At 53.5% G+C, this 18,777-nt stretch overlaps 1 protein-coding gene across 2 annotated transcripts; it reads left to right on the top strand.

Moving 5' to 3' along the window:
* The first annotated feature begins 3,416 nt into the window (after positions 1-3,416).
* Positions 3,417-18,484, top strand: ADGRG3 (adhesion G protein-coupled receptor G3). 2 transcript variants are annotated; one of them, XM_077831274.1, is made up of 13 exons: positions 3,417-3,557; positions 5,424-5,453; positions 7,334-7,514; positions 8,047-8,188; positions 10,259-10,405; positions 11,003-11,125; positions 11,203-11,242; positions 12,252-12,352; positions 13,064-13,176; positions 13,955-14,235; positions 14,730-14,823; positions 16,128-16,417; positions 17,188-18,484. In XM_077831274.1, exons 1-13 carry the CDS (start codon positions 3,488-3,490, stop codon positions 17,298-17,300), a joined length of 1,725 nt encoding a protein of 574 aa, XP_077687400.1. In that variant the 5' UTR covers positions 3,417-3,487; the 3' UTR covers positions 17,301-18,484. The 2 variants fall into 2 exon arrangements, with proteins under 2 accessions (XP_077687400.1, XP_077687399.1); XM_077831273.1 differs by having other exon boundaries at positions 3,446-3,557; positions 5,424-7,514.
* The last annotated feature ends 293 nt before the right edge of the window (positions 18,485-18,777 follow it).

Below are 18,777 nucleotides of genomic sequence, written 5' to 3'. Positions count from 1 at the left end.
GGCAGCAAAAAGTCACGTCCAAAAAAGTTTTTACATGATTTTGCATCTGCCTCCCACTGGAAAGCCTCATTGTGCACATTCCCATGCATAGGCCACTGTGCAGACGAAAGACAAACACGTGCGTGCGTGTTTGTTAATAGCCAGGGCCTATTGGGGACGTGCAGAAGGCTGCCACCCCAGAAGAAATGATACATTACATTGCAGAGAGGTCTTGTGGCCGAGCGTCTAGTGTGCTGAGACTCGGAGCTAAATTTGAGTCCCAGCGCTGCTGCTAAATGGCCTTAGGCAAGGCACCTCTGTGCCTCAGTTTCCCCAGCTGAAACATGGGGGCAATGATGCTGACCTCCTTTGCGATCCATGGCTGAAAAGTGCGAGGTAAAATTGTGGTGTTCGTGTGTGTGAAAAATTGAGAGCGATCGTGCCATTAGGCACATACACACAGGGGCAGAGTTAAGGTGATCCCTGCAGGTCTGCCATTACCATTTCCCAGCATTTACGTGCTGAGCCCTGAAACTGTCGCGTTCTCTTCATATTCTTTCTGGTGAGCATTTAGCAAAGGCTCCACTGCGAACACTCGCCCAAAAATGTGGCGGGGAGTGGTGCTTCGCTGTTACCATCATTTCCTTCTTGCGCCAGTCTCCCAGGTACCACCTCAGCTCATGCCTGAGGCTCATTAGTGGGATTCCCAGGCCAGGCCCAGTACCAAGTGATTACGTCAGTTAATTTATTAGCTTCACACACAACTGGCTTAGGAGGCTGAATTACAGCCCTGTGATTAAATGTGGAAAAACTGAACTCAGTAAAAATGTGGGGGTCATGCACAAGCCAATTATTAGTCTATATTGGTCTCACTGTAGTGTCTATGGCTCGTTATGGGCTCGCTGTGCTGGATGCTGTACAAACGCCAAATCGGGGTTCCTGCCCCACAGAGCTTACCCTCGAAGCTGAAGGTTGCATGCCCAGCTGCCTTGACTCACTTATTTCACCCAGGATCGTGTTGCTTTGGCTGGCGTGGAATGAGCCCCAGCAGGTGCCAGCACATCGTCCCATAGCTGCCCGGGCTCTGGGAGCGCTCACCGGAGCGTCTCCGGTACCGCGAGGCACCATCGCCGAGATGACACCCAGGGAGCACAGCTGTTGCGCGGGTGTCATTTTTTCCCCCCACTGCTACGTTTGTTTAGGGTTCTGGGTGCCCAGAACCGTCGCGCTTGCTCCCACAAGGGGGCAGTTGTACACCTGCACTCATGGGGTAATGGCACGTGCAAAAGGAGGGTAAGATGAGCCGCTCCTACATCTGATTTACATTGGCAGGCGTTCTGACCGATGGCAAATTACACAGTACAGAATCCTGGAACCGCAACAAGCGACAGACACAACACCACCACACACACACACACACACGCACGCAAACAGGAAGAGCGGTCTATGCAAACCCCGCCCGAACCTGAGAGAGCTCTGTGGCACAAGCGTTCTTGAGCAAGGAGGCAGAAATACTCCAGCTGACGGTGTTGTTATGAAGGCGGGGGGCCACGGGCTGTCAAATAAATACGGAGGGGCTTTCTCCCGGAGGGAAACGTACGTATCCAAGCAACATGGAGAAGAGACAACGCAGCGAGTTTCGAACTAGGTGGGAAAAATTCTTTTAGTCTAGAACGGGTTGTTTCGTTCGTGGCGGTGGGCCAAATGATTGGCATGCCAGTGTGTGCGTGGAATCTCTGAATGATCAAATGCCCCCCCCCCCCAACTGTAGAGAACTGCACCCCCCCCCAGCAGATCACCCCCTTCCAGCACGGTGCGGGGCAGAAGCCTCAGTTTCCTTATCTACTCGTCTGCTGCTCCCGCTATTCTCCAACATTTTTCTGGGGGGCAGCGACTTAGGCTCCCAGCTTAGTCACCTACAGATCTACCCCTTCCAGGCCCTTGGGTCAAAGCAAGTCTTAAGCAACATAGCCATAAACACTTCCCTTTCCTCTAGGGAGATCCGCTAGGGACCCACCCCTGGACTTATCACCTTTATCTTTCACAGGGTGCAACCTACGCGCCTGCTCTCTTTGCCTGTCCCCTTGCAACTGAGCTGGGCTCTTCTTTTCCAGCCGCTCCCTGGAATCCTGTTTCCAGCCCCAGGTGTCTTCCTTTGGGCGAGCTGGGCCTTCAGTAGCCCATTAGCCCCTTCCTCGCTTGCACAGAAGCTTGTAGGCCCCATTATCCTAGGTCCCTTGAATCTTGTTAGCAGCCTAAGCACTGAACCATATTTCCTCTCTAAAATCTGGCCTCATGTTTATTCCTAACCCCTCCCTGATGCTCCAGGGATGGGAAAGGGCGAATAAACTGCAGTCCCCAGAGTTGATTTGCCCATGCTGCTCAAGGAATGGAAACCCACTGAGCCCACTGAGAGCTTTCCCTGCTTTTAATTCTGAATCCACGTTCTTTGGCCCATGAGTGGTCAGAAAGGCTAGTCGCTTTGGTCAGCTCTCAAGGGGTTCTGGCCCTGACATCATTACACTGTGGTGTGGAGGAGCTGGGAACTTGGGACTGACGGCACATGCGGTGTTGCCAACTCTCATGCTGTTATGGCAAGTCTCAAGCTATTTGAGGTTGTTCTTAAAGCCCCAGCTCCTGGGGTCATGTGATTAGGGGAGACTCTCTGCTTTCTATTTTTTTTTTTGTAAAAGTTCCTTCCTCATGCTCGGGGTTTGGGGGGAAGAGCTTGTAAACATGCCCCCTGATGACTGGGACACCAAAACGCATAGGAAAGGAACCCTGCATTTATTTTTCTTCAAGTCTCCTGAGTTTGAAGCCAACCTTATGATTCGGGGGAACTGACCTCTTGATGTCTGACGGACTGGAGTTGGTAATCCTGCTTTTGCGAACGGTTGTTGGAAAGGTACTTACATTTGGGGCTCACATATGGTCCTTCCAGCTTTCCAGCAAGAAGCCACAAGCGCTGGCCAGAAAATGTTGAGCCCATCACTTTCCTGGGCCGGGGGGCATAGGGGCATCATAGAGGTGACAGCATCTGGGTGCTTGATGGGCTGGAATGCAAGGGGCGCATCTTCCCCAGGCGCTTCTAGCCCTCCGACCCACTGAGCAGCATTGACCTTGGACCCGAGGCAGAGGGCACGTTTTTTGCCAGACACTTAGAAGAGAGGAGATTTAGGGGCTCAGATGGGATTGTGGCCCCCATGACAACAGGAGAGGAACCCTCAGAACCACCCCGAGATGGGTCAGGAGTTAGGAAAGGCGACCCCCAGCTCTGAGCTTTGAGGCGAGCGACCTGTCACTCATCAGCCAGAAACCCTCTATCAGCTAGTTTGCTCTGTAAAGGAGCAGGAAGGATTGTGAAGTTTTCAGATAGGAAATGACACTTCCATTGCCTAATTTAAACCTCAGAGCACAGGGCTGGTGACAGAGCCAGAGAGAGAGAGACGAAGCAGGACGGTGCAGAGAACCCTGTGGATAGAAAGAGAAACTTACACAAGAAAGGAGAATGGTGAATCTGCTGCACAGCATGAAATACTCCTTCCTGGTGACAACCCTGAGCCTCCTGCCACTGCTGGGTGAGTAGAGGAGAAGATGCTAGTGGGGGGAAGCCAATCACTCTGTGTGTGTGTGTTACCTGCAGATGCTTTGGGGGCTTTCCTATGCTTTGGCCTAGTGGATCTGGGGCTTTGAGAAAGAAAAGGGAAAAGTGCCCCTCACCCTTAACAGACTGTTTAACCACGGGGCTGCAGTGCTGGTTTAACCAGTGGGACAGACACTTCCATTTGAAAGGGGGAGGGATAGCTCGGTGGTTTGAGCATTGGCCTGCTAAACCCAGGGTTGTGAGTTCAACCCTTGAGGGGGCCATTTAGGGATCTGGGGCAAAAATTGGGGATGGGTCCTGCTTTGAGCAGGGGGTTGGACTCTAGATGACCTCCTGAGGTCCCTGCCAACCCTGAGATTCTATGAAAGGCCAAAGTGATCAGCTGAGAGCTAGGAATGGCAAGAGAGATGGTTTCCCCTAAGCTTTTGCGCTATATGTTGCCTTGCAGCCCGGTGGGGGGGCCTGCTCTCTGATCATGTGACCAAGTTTGGCTTTTTGGCTGACTGCAGCGCCAGTCCCCTGGTGTCTGACAGGGAGCGGCTGGTAGGGTGATTTTTGTGCTCCCTGCATTGTAGTGGATAGGGCAGGTTGGGAACCAACTTCATGAGCATTCACCCGATCCAGTGGAAAGGGGTCGCCTGCCACCGCCAGCTGTATGCTGAGTATACTGGCTACAGCCCGGGAGGCCAGATCTGCTTTATTGCCGAATGATGAGGGGGTGTCTAGAACACCTCTGCTAGGCCGGCGGATGTCCCTGGAACATCACACATTAGCCAGAGCTGGGGGAATCCTGCCAGAAGTATCTATGCAAATATGCTCCAAAGATAATCTGAGCATTTGCTGTGGGCCGAGCCAGCACCCACTGCAGTCACTGGGTGTCTTTGCAGGGACTCCAAATGGGGCAGGATCGAGCAAACACTCGCGCAACATTCAAGCAACTGACCTGAACACAAAAATCTGTTAACCCTTGGAGCCCCGATTACCAGCCCAACGAATGCAATGTACTAATGTATCTTTTATGTGTATCGTTCTCTCTCGACATAGCTAGACTCACAGAAATGTGGGGCTGGAAGGGCCCTGGAGAGCTCCTGCCCCTTGCTAATCTTCTGAGGTTTCTTAGCTAGAAAAACCACTGTTTGATGCAGTTGTATTGAAACAGAGCCCTGGATTGAAAGGCACTAGAAATAACTGGCTAGCCCATGAGCTGCTACATCGCTTCAGACCAGCTGAGGATCTGGCCCTGTGTCAGTAGCATGCCCGTGCTAGGTATTAGGGACAGTGATCTGCGATACGGATTATTACCTATTCCGTGTAATAGCGTCCTGTGTATCTTTAGGGTGCTGGCACACCGGGCGAGCTGTAGGTCTGGCCGGGGTTTTGCTATTGGCATCTGTGCCATGCTGAAGATGTGCGTGAACTCAATGTGGGCGAGGCGATTCAGTCACAATCTGCATGTGATTGGCTCGGGGCCGTGCATGTGGCTGAGGCAAAGGAGTGATATTAAGGGACCCTCCACTGATGGTCTCGCCTCTCCTAGTCTTTCCTGTTTCCTTCCCTACGGGTTCTTGACGTTCTTGCCCTAGGCGCCCTGCTCCAGTGGCTCTAAGCCAATGGGAGGGAACCGGTGGAGGGAGGGAGAGAGGTGGGGAAAGAAACGAAGGCGAGGAGGAGACATAGGACGAGACAGACTGAGGCTGGCTCCAGTGTCGCGGGACCGAGGAAGCGCCGAGTGATTCAATGGCTCTTCCGCTGGGTCTCGTGCATTGTGGTGACGATCTTTTTCCTCCTCTGATGCCACTCACTGACCCTGGTGGTTTTCTCCATTTCCTTTTTGTTCCAGACTGCGTCAGAGGACAAGACAAGTGCTGGGGTGAGTCCCCTCCTCTGCTGAACCAGGCCGCAGGTGCAGATCCATGTTAGGCTTGCTAAGGATGAATCCCAGGGGACCTCCTTCTGCCTCTGCTTTCCATTTTCCTTCCTCCTCCGATGCGAGAGTGCCTTAAACAGACACCCAACCCAGACCTCCTCCCCAATCCCGCACCCTCAGCTCCCATGACCCAAAGAGCCAACCACCTCCTGTCTCTGCGATGCCACGAGGCACTGCCAGGGCTGGGCTGATGAGGGAGAGTAACCATAGCCCGAAGGCAGAGTGGAGCTACCCCTGTTCAGACAGACTCCGCTACATCCTGTGGGAGACAGGGCCACAGCCTCGTAGAGTGGTCTGAGGAAGGAGCCCCCTTCGGAGGCCCTCAGTCAATCAGGGCTCTGCTACTAGATCTGCTGTGTGACGTGGGCAAGTCACTTCACTTCCGTTTCTCCGTTTCCCCATCTGCCAATGGCGATGAGACTAGTGACCCACCTACCTCTCCCGGGTGCTATAGGATTAATTATCCAATGTCTGTACAGGGCTAAGAAGATAGAAAACTAAGTACTGCCAGGAAAGCTCTCCTTCATATTCGGCCCACGTTGCTATTGTCTCACTTTCACCCATTACTCCTGGTTATACCCCCTTAGCCCACCCGAACAGCCCCTTAGCCCATCCTGGGCCCTGTTCCATCAGCTCACCCCAGATGTTCCTAAAAGCCTGGGAGATGCTTTAAGTGCCTAGCTGTAGGCTGCTCCCACAGGTTTATTGGTAGAACCACATCCCATTCAGGGATTTACGTCCAGGGAATTCAATCTGATCATTAACCAGGCCACTGCCACCAAACCTCCCTGGTGTGACTCCATGAAGTGCTGCCCTCCCTGTAGGGGCTGACTTTCAGGTTCGTTTGGATCTGGATGTTTGGTTTAGACCCATCTCCGGCTAGAATCGCATGCACCATGGCCTGCCTTCATTTGCAAGAGCCCGAAAGCGGCTCTATATGAGGTCTCATGCTGAGCTGATTCTCTCTCTCCCTTGCCAAGTCGCAATGCAATTAGATTGGTCCCATGGGACCAAGGCAAAAAGGATGAGAGCCCAGATAGCAGGCTAGGAGTGAGGAAAGTCTGCTTAAAGTATGAGGAGATGTTGTTGCTGCAGGCAAAAGGACAGGTGAGGAAACCAGTTTCCAAACCTGAGCTCCCCCGGCAGCAAAAGTAGATCCCAGGGGAGGGCAGAGACAGTGCGTCTTGTGTTGCTCTCAAGAGTCTCTCCTTCCACCTGGCCAGCCATGGGGCTCTGCTGCTGTTCTGGCAGGCTCCTGAGCAAGCTGGATCCAGCCCTCCTCGAGAGCTGGCATGGGTGCTAAGGGGCAGAATCAAGAGGCAAATGGACAGCAGGATCCCCGCGGGAGGGAGAGAGACCGAAAGGAAGTCGGTGCAACTCCTTTGACGTCAGGGGCGTTGCAGGTGTTTGTGCCAGGGTGAATCCAGCTCAGAGCATCTGGGCAGATCAATCCAACACAGAGGGCAGGTTCTGATCTACTGTCAGATTCCTCTGGCCATGCAATGAAAGCTCGGCATAGGGCTGCCAAGGCTTACAGATTGCATCCCGGCACAGCTAACCAGCCTCCCGCTGCTCCCCTGTGAGGTGCCCAGCTGCAGTCCCTCTGAGCCCCTGAAATAGCATGTGGGGGGGGGCCTCGTGGTTCTTTTCTAGCCCATTAATTTCAGGCAGTCACAGCCTCCTGGACCCTGTTACTCACTTTCCTTTGTTCTTCGTAACCCTGGGTTTCCAAATTGCTCCCCGCACGTTCCCTGACAGCCAGAGGGTGAGCGGGATGTGGGGTGACCTGGGAACACCCCCGCTGCTGTGTTTGCCTCCCTCAGCTTTGCAGAAAGAACCCAGGGGGGACTCTTACCCCAGCTGCTGTGACATCGGCCTGACCGACGGCGATTTACCAGTACAGCTGGAGTCAGCCAGGAAAATCACGAGCATCCCCGCCTCGTGTGAGGAGCTGCTGCAGGAGAACAACACCTTCTGCAGCTGTGTGAGGGACAAGATCCACAGGTACGAGGGCGCGCACGGGAGCGGGAAGGAGAGTGTCACCCGGGCAGGGCTCTGTTGGAGAAGGTCCCTCATGGCTAAGGGAGACGGGCAGGCCTGTGCTACAGCAGCCAACCCAGGATTCCCCCATGTCCTGGCCCAGGAGGGAGGAACCTGGCCCAGAGGTCCCCCTCATTCCACCCCAGCAGGAAAGGGCTCATCCTCTGGACAGAGGGGGTCTATGCCAGAGTTTCCCCCAGCCCACTCCAGGACAGAGGGGTCTGTCAGTCCCAGAGTTTGCCTTGTGCTGAGGTGAAGAGTTCATGGCCTCCCACCCTGGGAAGGGTTATTCCCATAGTCCACACCAGCCGGGCTCTTTTCTGGCTCTCTTCCCTGCTCCCCATTAGCTTAAATATGCCTAGGAAGCACTTCCCTTGCGTCAGCTTCCTGGGGATAGGACACTTAGTACATGGTGGCCATTTCCTGCCTGGCAGGAACAGCTGCACCCCCCCCCCCCCATTCACCAGTTCTCAGCATGTCCCTCCTCCCGTTGCAGCTTCTGGCCTGACTTCGAGGAGTACCTCACCGGGAACGATGCGAATGAGAGCGTCATAGACATAACAGGGGCAAAGGCGCGGGTCCAGAACGTGAGGACCTCCATCGCCCACGATCTCGTCTTCACACTCACGCCGAATGAGGTAGCAAACACCTTCCTTCCAAAATGGCAGCATCTTCTCCTTCTGAGCAGGGGCGAAATAAATCATTGGGTCTCTAGCTTCTCAGACGGACACCTCAGGGCCTGGGTGATAGCATGGGATGGCTGCACTACCAGAGTGCTGAAGGCAACTGCCATGTGGTGTTAACCCCTGCTAGTGCACTGCAAGCCATGATGCAGCCAGGTGCTTCTTCAGAGCTCACGATTCCAGCTGCACTAGAGCTATGAAGAAAAGAGCCTCTTGAAAACACCACTAGAGAAGGTGGGGGATGCTGGCAGCTGTATCTTGCTATCTGTAGCTCTCACATTCACCACAATGGTTGCTGTGGGCCAAGTTAGTCGAGCAAACGTAGGACACCGAGGCCCTCCTTATCGGCAAGAACTTCCTTCTTCTCACAGAGCTTACGCCCAGCCTGTGTGGCAACAGCTCGGCTGCAATGTTTTCTAGTGGCTAGAGTGGAGAACTGAGCATCAGGACTCCTGGGTTCTAGGCCCAGATCTGCCACAGATGCTCTGAGTGACTTAGGATCAGTCACTTCCTGTTTCTGTCTTTTGTTTCCCCATCTCTGTAGTGGGTAGAATAATATCCACCTCACAGGGGCTTCATCAATGTTTGTAAAGTGTTTGTGGATCCTGAGATGGAAGGTGTAACAATGCTGCACTTGCTGGGACACTTCTGAGAGTATCAATTCAGGACAAATTGCTTAAATCAGGGCAATTACAGCCCAAGGCTGGGGTTCCTTTGCACACCAAGGCCAGCCAAACAGAGAAGACTTCAGTTTTACCCCACTGGCTAACCACAAGTCACACAAGCAATTCCCTTAGATACTCCAGTTTCCCAGGTTTCAGAGTAGCAGCCGTGTTAGTCTGTATCCGCAAAAAAGAACAGAAGTACTTTTGGACCTTAGAGACTAACAAATTTATTTGAGCATAAGCTTTTGTGAGCTACAGCTCACTTCATCGGATGCACGAAAGCTTAGGCTCAAATAAATTTGTTAGTCTCTAAGGTGCCACAAGTCCTCCTTTTCTTTTTCCAGTTTCCCAGTATCACCACCAGTGCCACTCATTATGGGGATGACTGGTTATGAAAACCAATACCCCAGTAAAAGAAAAAAGGTTCTCTCGATCCCAAAGGACCAAGCCTCAGACCCAGGTCAATATACAAATTAGATCTTACCCACAAATCACGCTGTTGCCAATCCTTTAGAATCTAAAATCTAAAGGTTTATTCAGAAAAGGAAAAAGATAGAGATGAGAGCTAGAATTGGTTAAATCGAATCAATGACATACAGTCACGGCAAAGTTCTTGGTTCAGGCTTGTAGCAGTGATGGAATAAACTGCAGGTTCAAATCAAGTCTCTGGAGAACATCCACAGCTGGGATGGGTCATTCAGTCCTTTGGTCAGAGCTTCAGTTTGTAGCAAAGTCCCTCCAGAAGTAAGGAGCAGGACTGAAGACAAGATGGAAATGAGGCAGCTGCCTTTCCTAGTCTCTTCCAGGTGTAAGAACACCTCTTTGTTCTTACTGTGGAAAATTACAGCAAAATGGAGTTTGGAGTCACATGGGCAAGTCACATGTCCATGCATGACTCCATTCTTTACCGGTGGCAGCCGTTGCTCACCTGCTATCTTGAACATCCCCAGGAAGACTTCTTATGTGGATTGGAGTCTTCCAAGGTTTATTATCAGTTAAGTGTTTCTTGACTGGGCACTTACCTTGAAAATTCCTTTCTCAAGAAGCTGACCAAATGTTTTGCTAAGGCTACCTCAGAGTCAAAACACATTGAGATACAAGTACATAGCCAGTATTCATAACTTCAACTACAAAAACGATCCACACATTCAGACAGCATAACTATAATTAGCAACTCACAACCTTTCCATAGACACCTCACACGACACCCTTTGTACAATGTTTGCTGCAAATATATAACAGTGGTTGCAACAATGATTTACACGGTCATAGGTTATGTCAGTAACGTCGCAGAAGGTGCTCTAGAAGAACAAGGCATTGTTAGCAAATAATAATCAACTATTAATGGTCCACGGCGTAGGTCCCCAAGGAGCTAGACACAAGTGGGAAGAGGAACGGGAGCAACGTAAAACTCCCCAGGGGACTATTTCAGTCCATTCACAACGAGACAGACTACGTCAAAGTGGCAGTGTTGGTGCTTGACGTTGGACAGGTGGGCCTGTTTAAGGTAAGTGTTGCCGTAACAGTCAGAGCAGAGGTTCAGCTGATCTCTTAGCCGTTCTGCCTCTGGCCCTGAGCAATCCCTGATTCTCCAGAGGAAGGCGAACGCCCCCATCACGCATCTCACTGATCAGGCGGTGTTGAATAGGGAGTGGTTGGCTATGGCGGGGATCAAATTATGCCTGGCAGCACGAGGGTACATTCTCCTGATGAAGTAGACACTGACCCATGACAGCCACTACTTGATTCCACAGCTGATGCAGAGAGGTATAAAGGCCAGGTGACTGAATTAACTCCTTTGTGGCCATACAGAGTCTTATAGGACCCATGGCAGCACAAGGGCTGCATTGCGATGCTGCACCCGTCGGTGGGGCAGCAGCAGGGAAACAAGCCTAGGACTGCTGGCTCTAAAGGCATGAAGCTCGACTACCTGAGCTAAAGGATCCAGCCCTGTTAGACAAGGGGGCTCATCAACCACTGAGTCTCCACTAGAGAGAGACAGAGCACTGCACTAAGTGGGTACGGGTTCTGCCACCCTTGCGAGCTTGAGGTCCTCAAGCGTACAGACTAACTGTGGCCATGGAACTATGCCAATGTCCCGCAGGACCCTGACCAGACAGGCACCATGCTAGACAACGTCATGGTCAGTGTGAAAGTGGGAGGCAGGCAAATCACCGGGCTCAATGACTGTGTAGAACTCACCTTCTCCCACGGACTACTGCCCCAGGTAAGCCAGCATTCCCCTCCCCTCTCCTCCTCACCGAGGGAGGCCACCCTGCTCGCTAACCCACTCTGTCTTTGCAGAACGTGGCCCGTCAGTGCGTCTTCTGGGACACCAAGAAAGGTACGTGAGGTGGAGGGCCTTGGCAGGACTGAGAATAAACACTAGCTTCACCCAGGGAGTGCAGGCAGCCCCTGGCACAGCCCAGGAGAGGCTTGAGACGAGAGCAGGAAAAGTCTTGCAGAGACAAGCCGCGCGTCCAGAAAGGACTGCACCTCGGGCCTACCAGGGTGGGACTAGATCCACGAGACCCTGCCGCCCTGCCAACCCCTCTGTGCTGAGAGCTGGCAGCACTGGGGCAGGGGCCAGTCTGCCTCTTCACCTCTGTGGAGCACCTGCGCCCTCCAGCGCCGAGGCCTTGTCTGGAAGGCGACACGGACACCCTTGGGCGCCGGTGCTCACTCAGAATTGGTTGGGCTGCGGTTGCATGACGTGTTTGGCTTTGTGTGTGTTTTAACTGCAATTGCTCGCAAATTTGAAGTGCCCAGTCCTGGGTCCGTTCCTGGTCAACGGCGTGGGGGCAGGCCCTCCGGCAGGCAGGAACCACGAGAGCTAATGTATTGTTAGAATAATCCCCAGAGAGGCCTCTGGTGAGCAGAGCTCAGAATTTCCCTGTAGCCAGGTGAGCGATACAGGAACCAGCCCGTGTACATGTATCTGATGGGCCCCTCCCCTCATCATCTCTGCCTCAAGATGTATTTCACATTTAATAACTTAATGTCCAGGCTCTGGCTGTGCCAGAGGCGATCACATGGTATATGTCCTTTGTTCTCATAGGCTAGACAGACACCAACCTATGTATGCATATGTCCCCCATCAGTATCGCATCTGAGCCTATACCATAGTCTTTGCAAGCCATGACAGATGAGGCCTTCATCCCACCCCACGTCCTTTCCTTCACCATCCCCTCCCCAAACTGGAGGCTTTACTCGGTCTCCAGGGCACTCACTTTGAGGTCTCCAGGGCACTCGCAGGGCCATTCAGCTTCCGTTTCTCATTGGTGGCTGTGCGCAGCGAGGATTGAGGATGTGCTTAGTTTCCACTCCGTGGTTTCTCCATGTGACTTTTGCAGGCAGGCGCGGAGGATGGAACACATCTGGCTGCCTCACCGAACTCAGAGACAGGGGGACCATGTGCTGCTGTGATCACCTGACCTTCTTTACCCTCTTAATGGTATCACGTATCCTCTGTACCTACTGCTTTTACATTGGCTTCTGCTGCCTGCTCCATCCTGAACTCCAGAGGCCAGGTCCAATCTGCGCTGGAGCTGTTCCATATATGAACTGGCATGATGGCTGTACGTTTACACCTCATCTGAGGCCTGTAGAAAGTCAGCCCAGCTCCAGTGACAAAGCTGGGCTCCACCTCTCCAAGCCCCTGGTCTCTAATCAGCAACAAACCCAACCCAACACCTTCAGTGGCTGGATGGCGGAGGGGGACGTTCTCCAGCTAAGCATCTGGCCTGCAATACGAAGGCAGAGAGACTTAAATTCTCGCCTCCCCAGTGAGGTGCTGACCAGTCTTTACTGTCCATTGCAACCATAGCTAATCCCTGCTCCTCCTTCGCCCATCTTTACAGGACATGGCAGGAGTGACTGGTCTGCTCAGAACCACATCTCTCCTTTTGTGCTGCACTTAGCCAGGCAGCCTGACTAGCTCTCTCACGCTCCACTCCCCTTCTCCTCACCCAGGGGCGTTCCAAGCTGGACCTGCAGCAGCAGCCCTCCCTTTAATCCCCACCCCAACCCTGCCCAGAAGGTCAGCGTTGCTGTCCCAGCGGCTCCAGCAGGTTGTTAAGCTGCCTGCGTTCTCGCGTCCTCTGCTGACTGCTGTCGCACCAGCCCGCGCCTGTGGTAACCCAGCGCCTGTGTGTGTGTTTGACAGAATCCGTCCCTAGACAATGCCACAGCCCAGAAGTTATTTACTATCGCAGATGTCGGCTGTGGGATTTCCGTGGTCTTCTCAGCCCTCACCATCAGCCTGTACTTTGCTCTAAGGTAGGACACTTCCAGCTTCTCTCTCAGGCTCTCTCTGAATGTTCCTGGCATCCCCACCCTCCCTATACAGCCCTCCCGCTGGAGCCTGGAACTGGGCGAACGCAGAGTCTATGGGCTAAGCTCAGCCCTAGTGTAAACTGGTGCAGTTCCAGTGACTTCACTGGTTGTACCATCTGCTTACACCAGGGCTGAGACTGGCCCCAAATCCCCCCTGAGTCAAGGGGAAGGGAAGCAAGAACCGTCCATGGTCCGGCGTTCCTGAGGCATCCCTCGCGCCGCAGTCACCCCATTGCAAGGGGCAGCCTCTGAGTGTCTCATTTTCTGCCAGTCACTTGGATTGCAGTAGGGCCCAGAGGTCACAACCAGGGACTAGGCTGCTGTCATGTTGGTCTCCATGCACACAAATACCAACAACAAAAGAGTCTCTGCCCCAAAAGGCTTCCAGTCTCCTCCCCTCTCATCCTCTCTTCCCCCAACCGGGTCCTTTGTTTTCCCCTGGGTCGTGCCACGTCTCTCTCTGCTCTGTGTTTCATTAGGACGTTCCGGCGTTAACGTGTGTCTCTCTCTCTCTCTCTCTCTCTACATGGTTGGAGAGATTAAATCAACAACCCACATTCATGGGGCTATCTCACCCCCAGTGAAGGATGAGAGTAACCACTCCTTGATTTCCTAAGAGGCAGCGGAGAATGGGAGCTCTGAGAGCAGTGATGCTCTCTGATGGGTGTCACTCTTTCCCTGAGCTGTCTTGGGTCTTCATTGAGCCTCATTTCGCTTTCAGGTTCGCTTACAAAATATTCAAGTCCAATGACACGGCCAAGATCCACGTGAACCTTACGAGCAGCCTGCTCCTCCTGAACCTGGCCTACCTGCTGAACAGACGGATCTTCAGCCTGGGCCATACAGGGCTATGCAAGGGCATCGGAGGCTTCACCCACTACTCCCTGCTCTGCTGTTTCACCTGGATGGCCATTGAGGCCTTTCAGCTCTACCTGTTGGTCATCAAAGTCACCAACATCTACATTCGGCACTACATGGCGAAGCTGTCCCTCGTCGGCTGGGGTAGGCTGCATCTCCCCCAGCTTGCTAGGGGCTGGATTGTCAGGCTCAACGGTGGGCTCCCTAGCCATGGAGAGCTTAGGGCCAGCTCTTAAAGGGACACAGACAACCTGTTTGGGACCAAAGTCTGACCTCCCTTAGTAAGAAGGTTAGATCCTCTGGATTTTAAATATCTACCTTTATCAGAGATCAATCCACCCCACCCTTGGAGTGGGGCACAGCAGCGGTTCACAAGGCACAGCAACACTGCTGGGAGTATAGGAGAAGGAGACCAGAGCCCACCCAACCTAAGTCTCCAAATGGTATCACAGCTCCACAAAATGGCTTCTTAAAACAGTTTGTGTCTGCTGAGATTTGCCTGTTGTCTCAGACCACGTCTGGACCTGGGCGTAGATGGACAAGAGGTCAGACCAGAGCATTTAGAAACAGAAAGAAAAAATAGCCACCCATCTCCCCCTTCCTCGGGCATTCACGGACCCCTCCCTTTGCTTTTTCAGGCTTCCCTGCTCTCGTGGTCACCATCACTGGCAGCATGAACAGCTATGGAAAATACACCATTATGGATATGGCCAACCGGACCACCGTCACCCTGTAAGTTGCACCCTCGCTCCTGGCTCTCGGTGGTGTGGATTAGCTGTGTCTCGGCTTGGACAAAGCAAGCCCGCTCCTGTTCCTTTGCTGCCTTAGAAAGGAAACTGGACCCATCTTTTCTTTGCTCCTCAGCTTTGCCCTCTGTTCAAGGTTAAGCACTAAAAGCTTGCTGCAGCGGTGTTAACAAGCCCACCCCATTCACTGCAGGGCGGCCCTTGCATAGCTCCAGAGGGGCAGGTAGAAGAGGCCAGGGGAAGCTAAGCCTCCCCAAACAGCCAGCCCACCGCCTTTGGAGCGCACCGCTGTTGAAAGGGTGGGTGTCCCAGCTGTAGCCTGGCCTGTGCTCCATCCCAAGGCCCCGCTCCCACTCGTGCTCTTCCCCCACGGCTTCGCCTCTTCCCGTCCCAGCTCTGCCCGCATGGGGGCCTCGCAGGACGGGGTGAAGAGGCACGCGCAAGCAGTGAGTGGGCAGCCAGTGAGTAGCGGGTGGGGGGGCTTTGGGGAGGGGGCTTAGCAGGGCCAGGGGTGGAGCATGGGTGGGGCTTCAGGAGGAGGCAGCTGAGCAGGGGTGGGCCTCAGGGGGGGGGGGCCACGGTCCAGGCACTTGCAGCCTCCCCACATGGAGAAACCATGCACTCCCCATGCATAGCGCTATGCCCAGACTGTGCCCCAGCTGTGACATGGGGACACCACCCACTGTAGAAGTGAAAGGGGAAGACTCAGGGCCCAGTTGTGCCTTCCTTGGGCAGCCGAGGCTCCCACGGACCTCAGCGGGGAATTGGGGAAAACAAGGAAAGCAGGATCTGGCCTTCAGCATCCGTGCTCCAGCCTGCTCCTGGCAGGATCATATGGCCTAGGGATGGGAGTGGAGGCCATTCCTAGAGCTTGGCCGCTCCAGCCCACGGGAAGCCTGTGTTTAAAAGGGCTGCTTGCCCTATCCCAGTACACACCACTGCCCCGTGTCTTTGGGCTTCGCTGTCTGCTGCAGTGCTCGCTAGAGTTCCCGAGGTGAGAGAGGGGGAAGAACGTCACTGCCCAACATCACAGACCAGGGGCGCCTAGCACCGGGGCATTCCCCACCACAGACCCTGTCACCCTTCTACCCGCACCCCCCTTCTGAAAGCACCCGGCCCTGCCTTCTAGGAGGGACTCTATGCAGAGGGGTCCCCATGCTGGGAGAGCCACGTGCGCCGATCCGTACAGGAGCAATTTCCTGGTGTGCGGCCCCATTCCATTGCCTGCCGCCCACCCCAGCTCTGACATCTTAGACCCGCCATCCAGGCTCACTGTGTTGTCCCTTGCAGGTGCTGGATAGACTCCGCTCACTTGGTGGTCCATTACGTCACCAACTGCAGCTACTTCGGCCTGATCCTCCTCTTCAACACCCTGGTCCTTGTGGTCGTAGCCTGGAAGCTGTTCAGCCTGCAGCGCGCCACAGCGGGGAAGGAGGAGAAAATAAAGGCCTGGAAGGGGGGCCTCACAGTGCTAGGCCTCTCCTGCCTGCTGGGAGGCACCTGGGGGCTGGCCTTCTTCACCTACGGCGCCATGTCCGTGCCTGCAGCGTACCTCTTCACAGTACTGAACTCTCTCCAAGGTCAGGGCACAGCTCCCAGCTAAAGCACAAGGCCAGGCGGCACGGCCTACCAAAGGTGCTCAGGCATTGCCGAGTGGCTACACTGGCAACTCGCCCCAGGCTGGAGGGCCGCAGCCGTGGCTCAGGGTGGACCAGATCACAGCTGCCCTCCCCTTTAATAGAGAGATGTGACCCACTAGCGCTGTAGGTCGCAAAGAACAGTGCTACATCCTGAACCGAACGGAAAGCCATTCGGACCTCTCGTAGCTAGAGCAGTGCATGCTGGGACCTCTCTGCAGGCCACGCTTCCCTGTTGAAGAGGAAGGCAGTTCTGGGGGGCCAGGCCCAACTGCAGCATTCTGCGGAGCACAGTGCTAAAGAGCTGCCTGCCCCCACAGCGAGGGATGTAGCTCTCAGGGGGTGGGAGGGATGGCACGCAGGTGGCTACCACCCCACCTGCACTCTCCCCCTGCAAGAGTTTACTCTTCGGAATCCCCCCTTTAGCGAGGGCTGGACCATTAACAGCGGCTCAGCTAGGGCAAGTGAGTTTAGGAGCTTCCTTCAGCTTCACCTCGGAAGTCCATGGGCTTGCTGAGGCAGCAGGAGACAGGGGACGTTCCCCCCGGAATGGTGTGTAAGCCAATCTCCGCTTTCACCTGTACGTACTAAGAGCTCATGAGGCTAGGTTCAAACTTGTGCTGGTAAAGGTCCCTGGGCCATTAGCCATCGCGTTCGCCAGCAGGACAGATTCCAACGTTTCCACCCTGACCGAGGCCTTTCTGTCTCCACAGGTCTCTTCATATTCATCTGGTTCGCTGTTCTCTACTATCCAAAGAAAGGAGCAACCACATCCTCCTCCAGCAGCGGCAAGAATGGGAAAGTCACCACCGCTTCCCACAGCTAACTGTAGGCCCAGCTTCTCTTCCAGGCAGAGGGGGGCTAGTTCAGAGGAATTTGCCCAGTCCACGTAGCTTCCTCAATGAGCGGAGAGGGATGGGCAGAGCGCTAGCAAGGTGGAGAGCCATTCTTAGGCTTGCGTGGCAAGCACAATCATGCAGTAGATGAGCCCCTTTCTGTGCTCCTTCCCATGGTGGGTGGGGGAGAGAAGTTTTGTCTAGCAGTCAGAGCAGGGAACTGGAAGTAAGTGGCCTGCGTTCTGTGCCTTGTTCTGAACCTGATGCACTGCATGAGGATCAGAATAATACCTTCCTTACAGATGGGTGAACCGTGGCACAGAGGAGTCAAGTTATTTGCCCAAGGCTACCAGCTATGGCTCAGTTTATCCCCCTGTGAAATTGATTTGCCATAAGAGAAACTCTTCACAGAGGCCAACCTCTCTGTCTGATTAAGGGGCCTTGGTTACCTGAAGACAGAGCCTAGAGCACCTGGCATCTCACCTACTTCAGCTAATGTCCCTGCAGATCATCACAGCTTTCTTGTGGGCTCACAACTGCCCCTTACTCACTTAGGTCAAGATCTGCAAAGGTATTTAAGCACCTTACTCCCATTGGATTTTTCTTCTAAGGAGCTCCCTCTTGAGAGAGAGAAGAGGAATGAGATCTGAATGGAGACTTCTAGGCATAAGCTTGATGGATTCAAGCTCTATAGCTTTGCCCCTTTAGTTAAGGCGGAAGAGGACCAGGGGTTGGAATTGAGCCAGCAGGAAAATCTTTAAGCGCAGCAGGACAGGGGTGAAACCTGACAGTCACTACAGGTTCATGGATGGAGTTTAACTGAGCTATAGCACAATCAGATAAGAGGATTCTGTCCCCCCTTTTGCAGGTGTCTCTCTTGCTATATATTAATGGGGAATAAGTTGGCTCCTGGGAACAATTCCCAGTTAGCAGATTCCAATAAATACAGATAGGTAGAAGGGTGCACACATCTCTCAGAGCTGCAGAGGCTTGATCGGCTGACTTATTTCTCTCTCCCTCCTCATTCCCTGGAGTTGAAAAAGCAGCTCTTCCATTTATCAGTGGGAACTCCATTATGCACTAGGCCATTCCATCAAAATTCCTGAATCCATTTCTAATCCATGGCACTGCACATGTACTGCTGAGCACTTTTCAATAAATAAGTGAATTAATACACCCTGCATATTGAGATTATTCCCTCCTGACGCCACTGGGAACCTCCAGGGTGTGACACTGAGCACAATCAGAAGTCTGGGGGCAGCAGATCTGTCTCCATATTCTCTGCTTACTCCTTTCCTTTGGGTACAGAGTTGCCTGATCTGCACCTCTCCTGAAAAAGGGCATGGTTTGAAGCACGAACAGATTTCACTGCAATGACTGCTTTTACAAACAGGCTCAACACACCTCATTCACCACTTATGTACAGAATAGCCTCCTAAATGGCATTAACAGTCCCTGAAATACTTA

The sequence above is a fragment of the Eretmochelys imbricata genome, chromosome 12 (assembly GCF_965152235.1).
Source record: "Eretmochelys imbricata isolate rEreImb1 chromosome 12, rEreImb1.hap1, whole genome shotgun sequence".
Taxonomy (NCBI): Eukaryota; Metazoa; Chordata; order Testudines; family Cheloniidae; genus Eretmochelys; species Eretmochelys imbricata.
The sequence above is the reverse complement of the archived record's forward strand: the minus strand, read 5'-3'. Positions and strand labels throughout refer to the sequence as shown.

Bases quoted from the DNA above. Each gene is read 5' to 3' on its own strand.
- ADGRG3 (XM_077831273.1), top strand. From the start codon at position 7,132: ATGTGGGGGGGGGCCTCGTGGTTCTTTTCTAGCCCATTAATTTCAGGC. The intron at 11,126-11,202 runs GTAAGCCAGCAT...CTGTCTTTGCAG, and splicing joins CCCACGGACTACTGCCCCAG to AACGTGGCCCGTCAGTGCGT. The intron at 14,824-16,127 runs GTAAGTTGCACC...TGTCCCTTGCAG, and splicing joins AACCGGACCACCGTCACCCT to GTGCTGGATAGACTCCGCTC.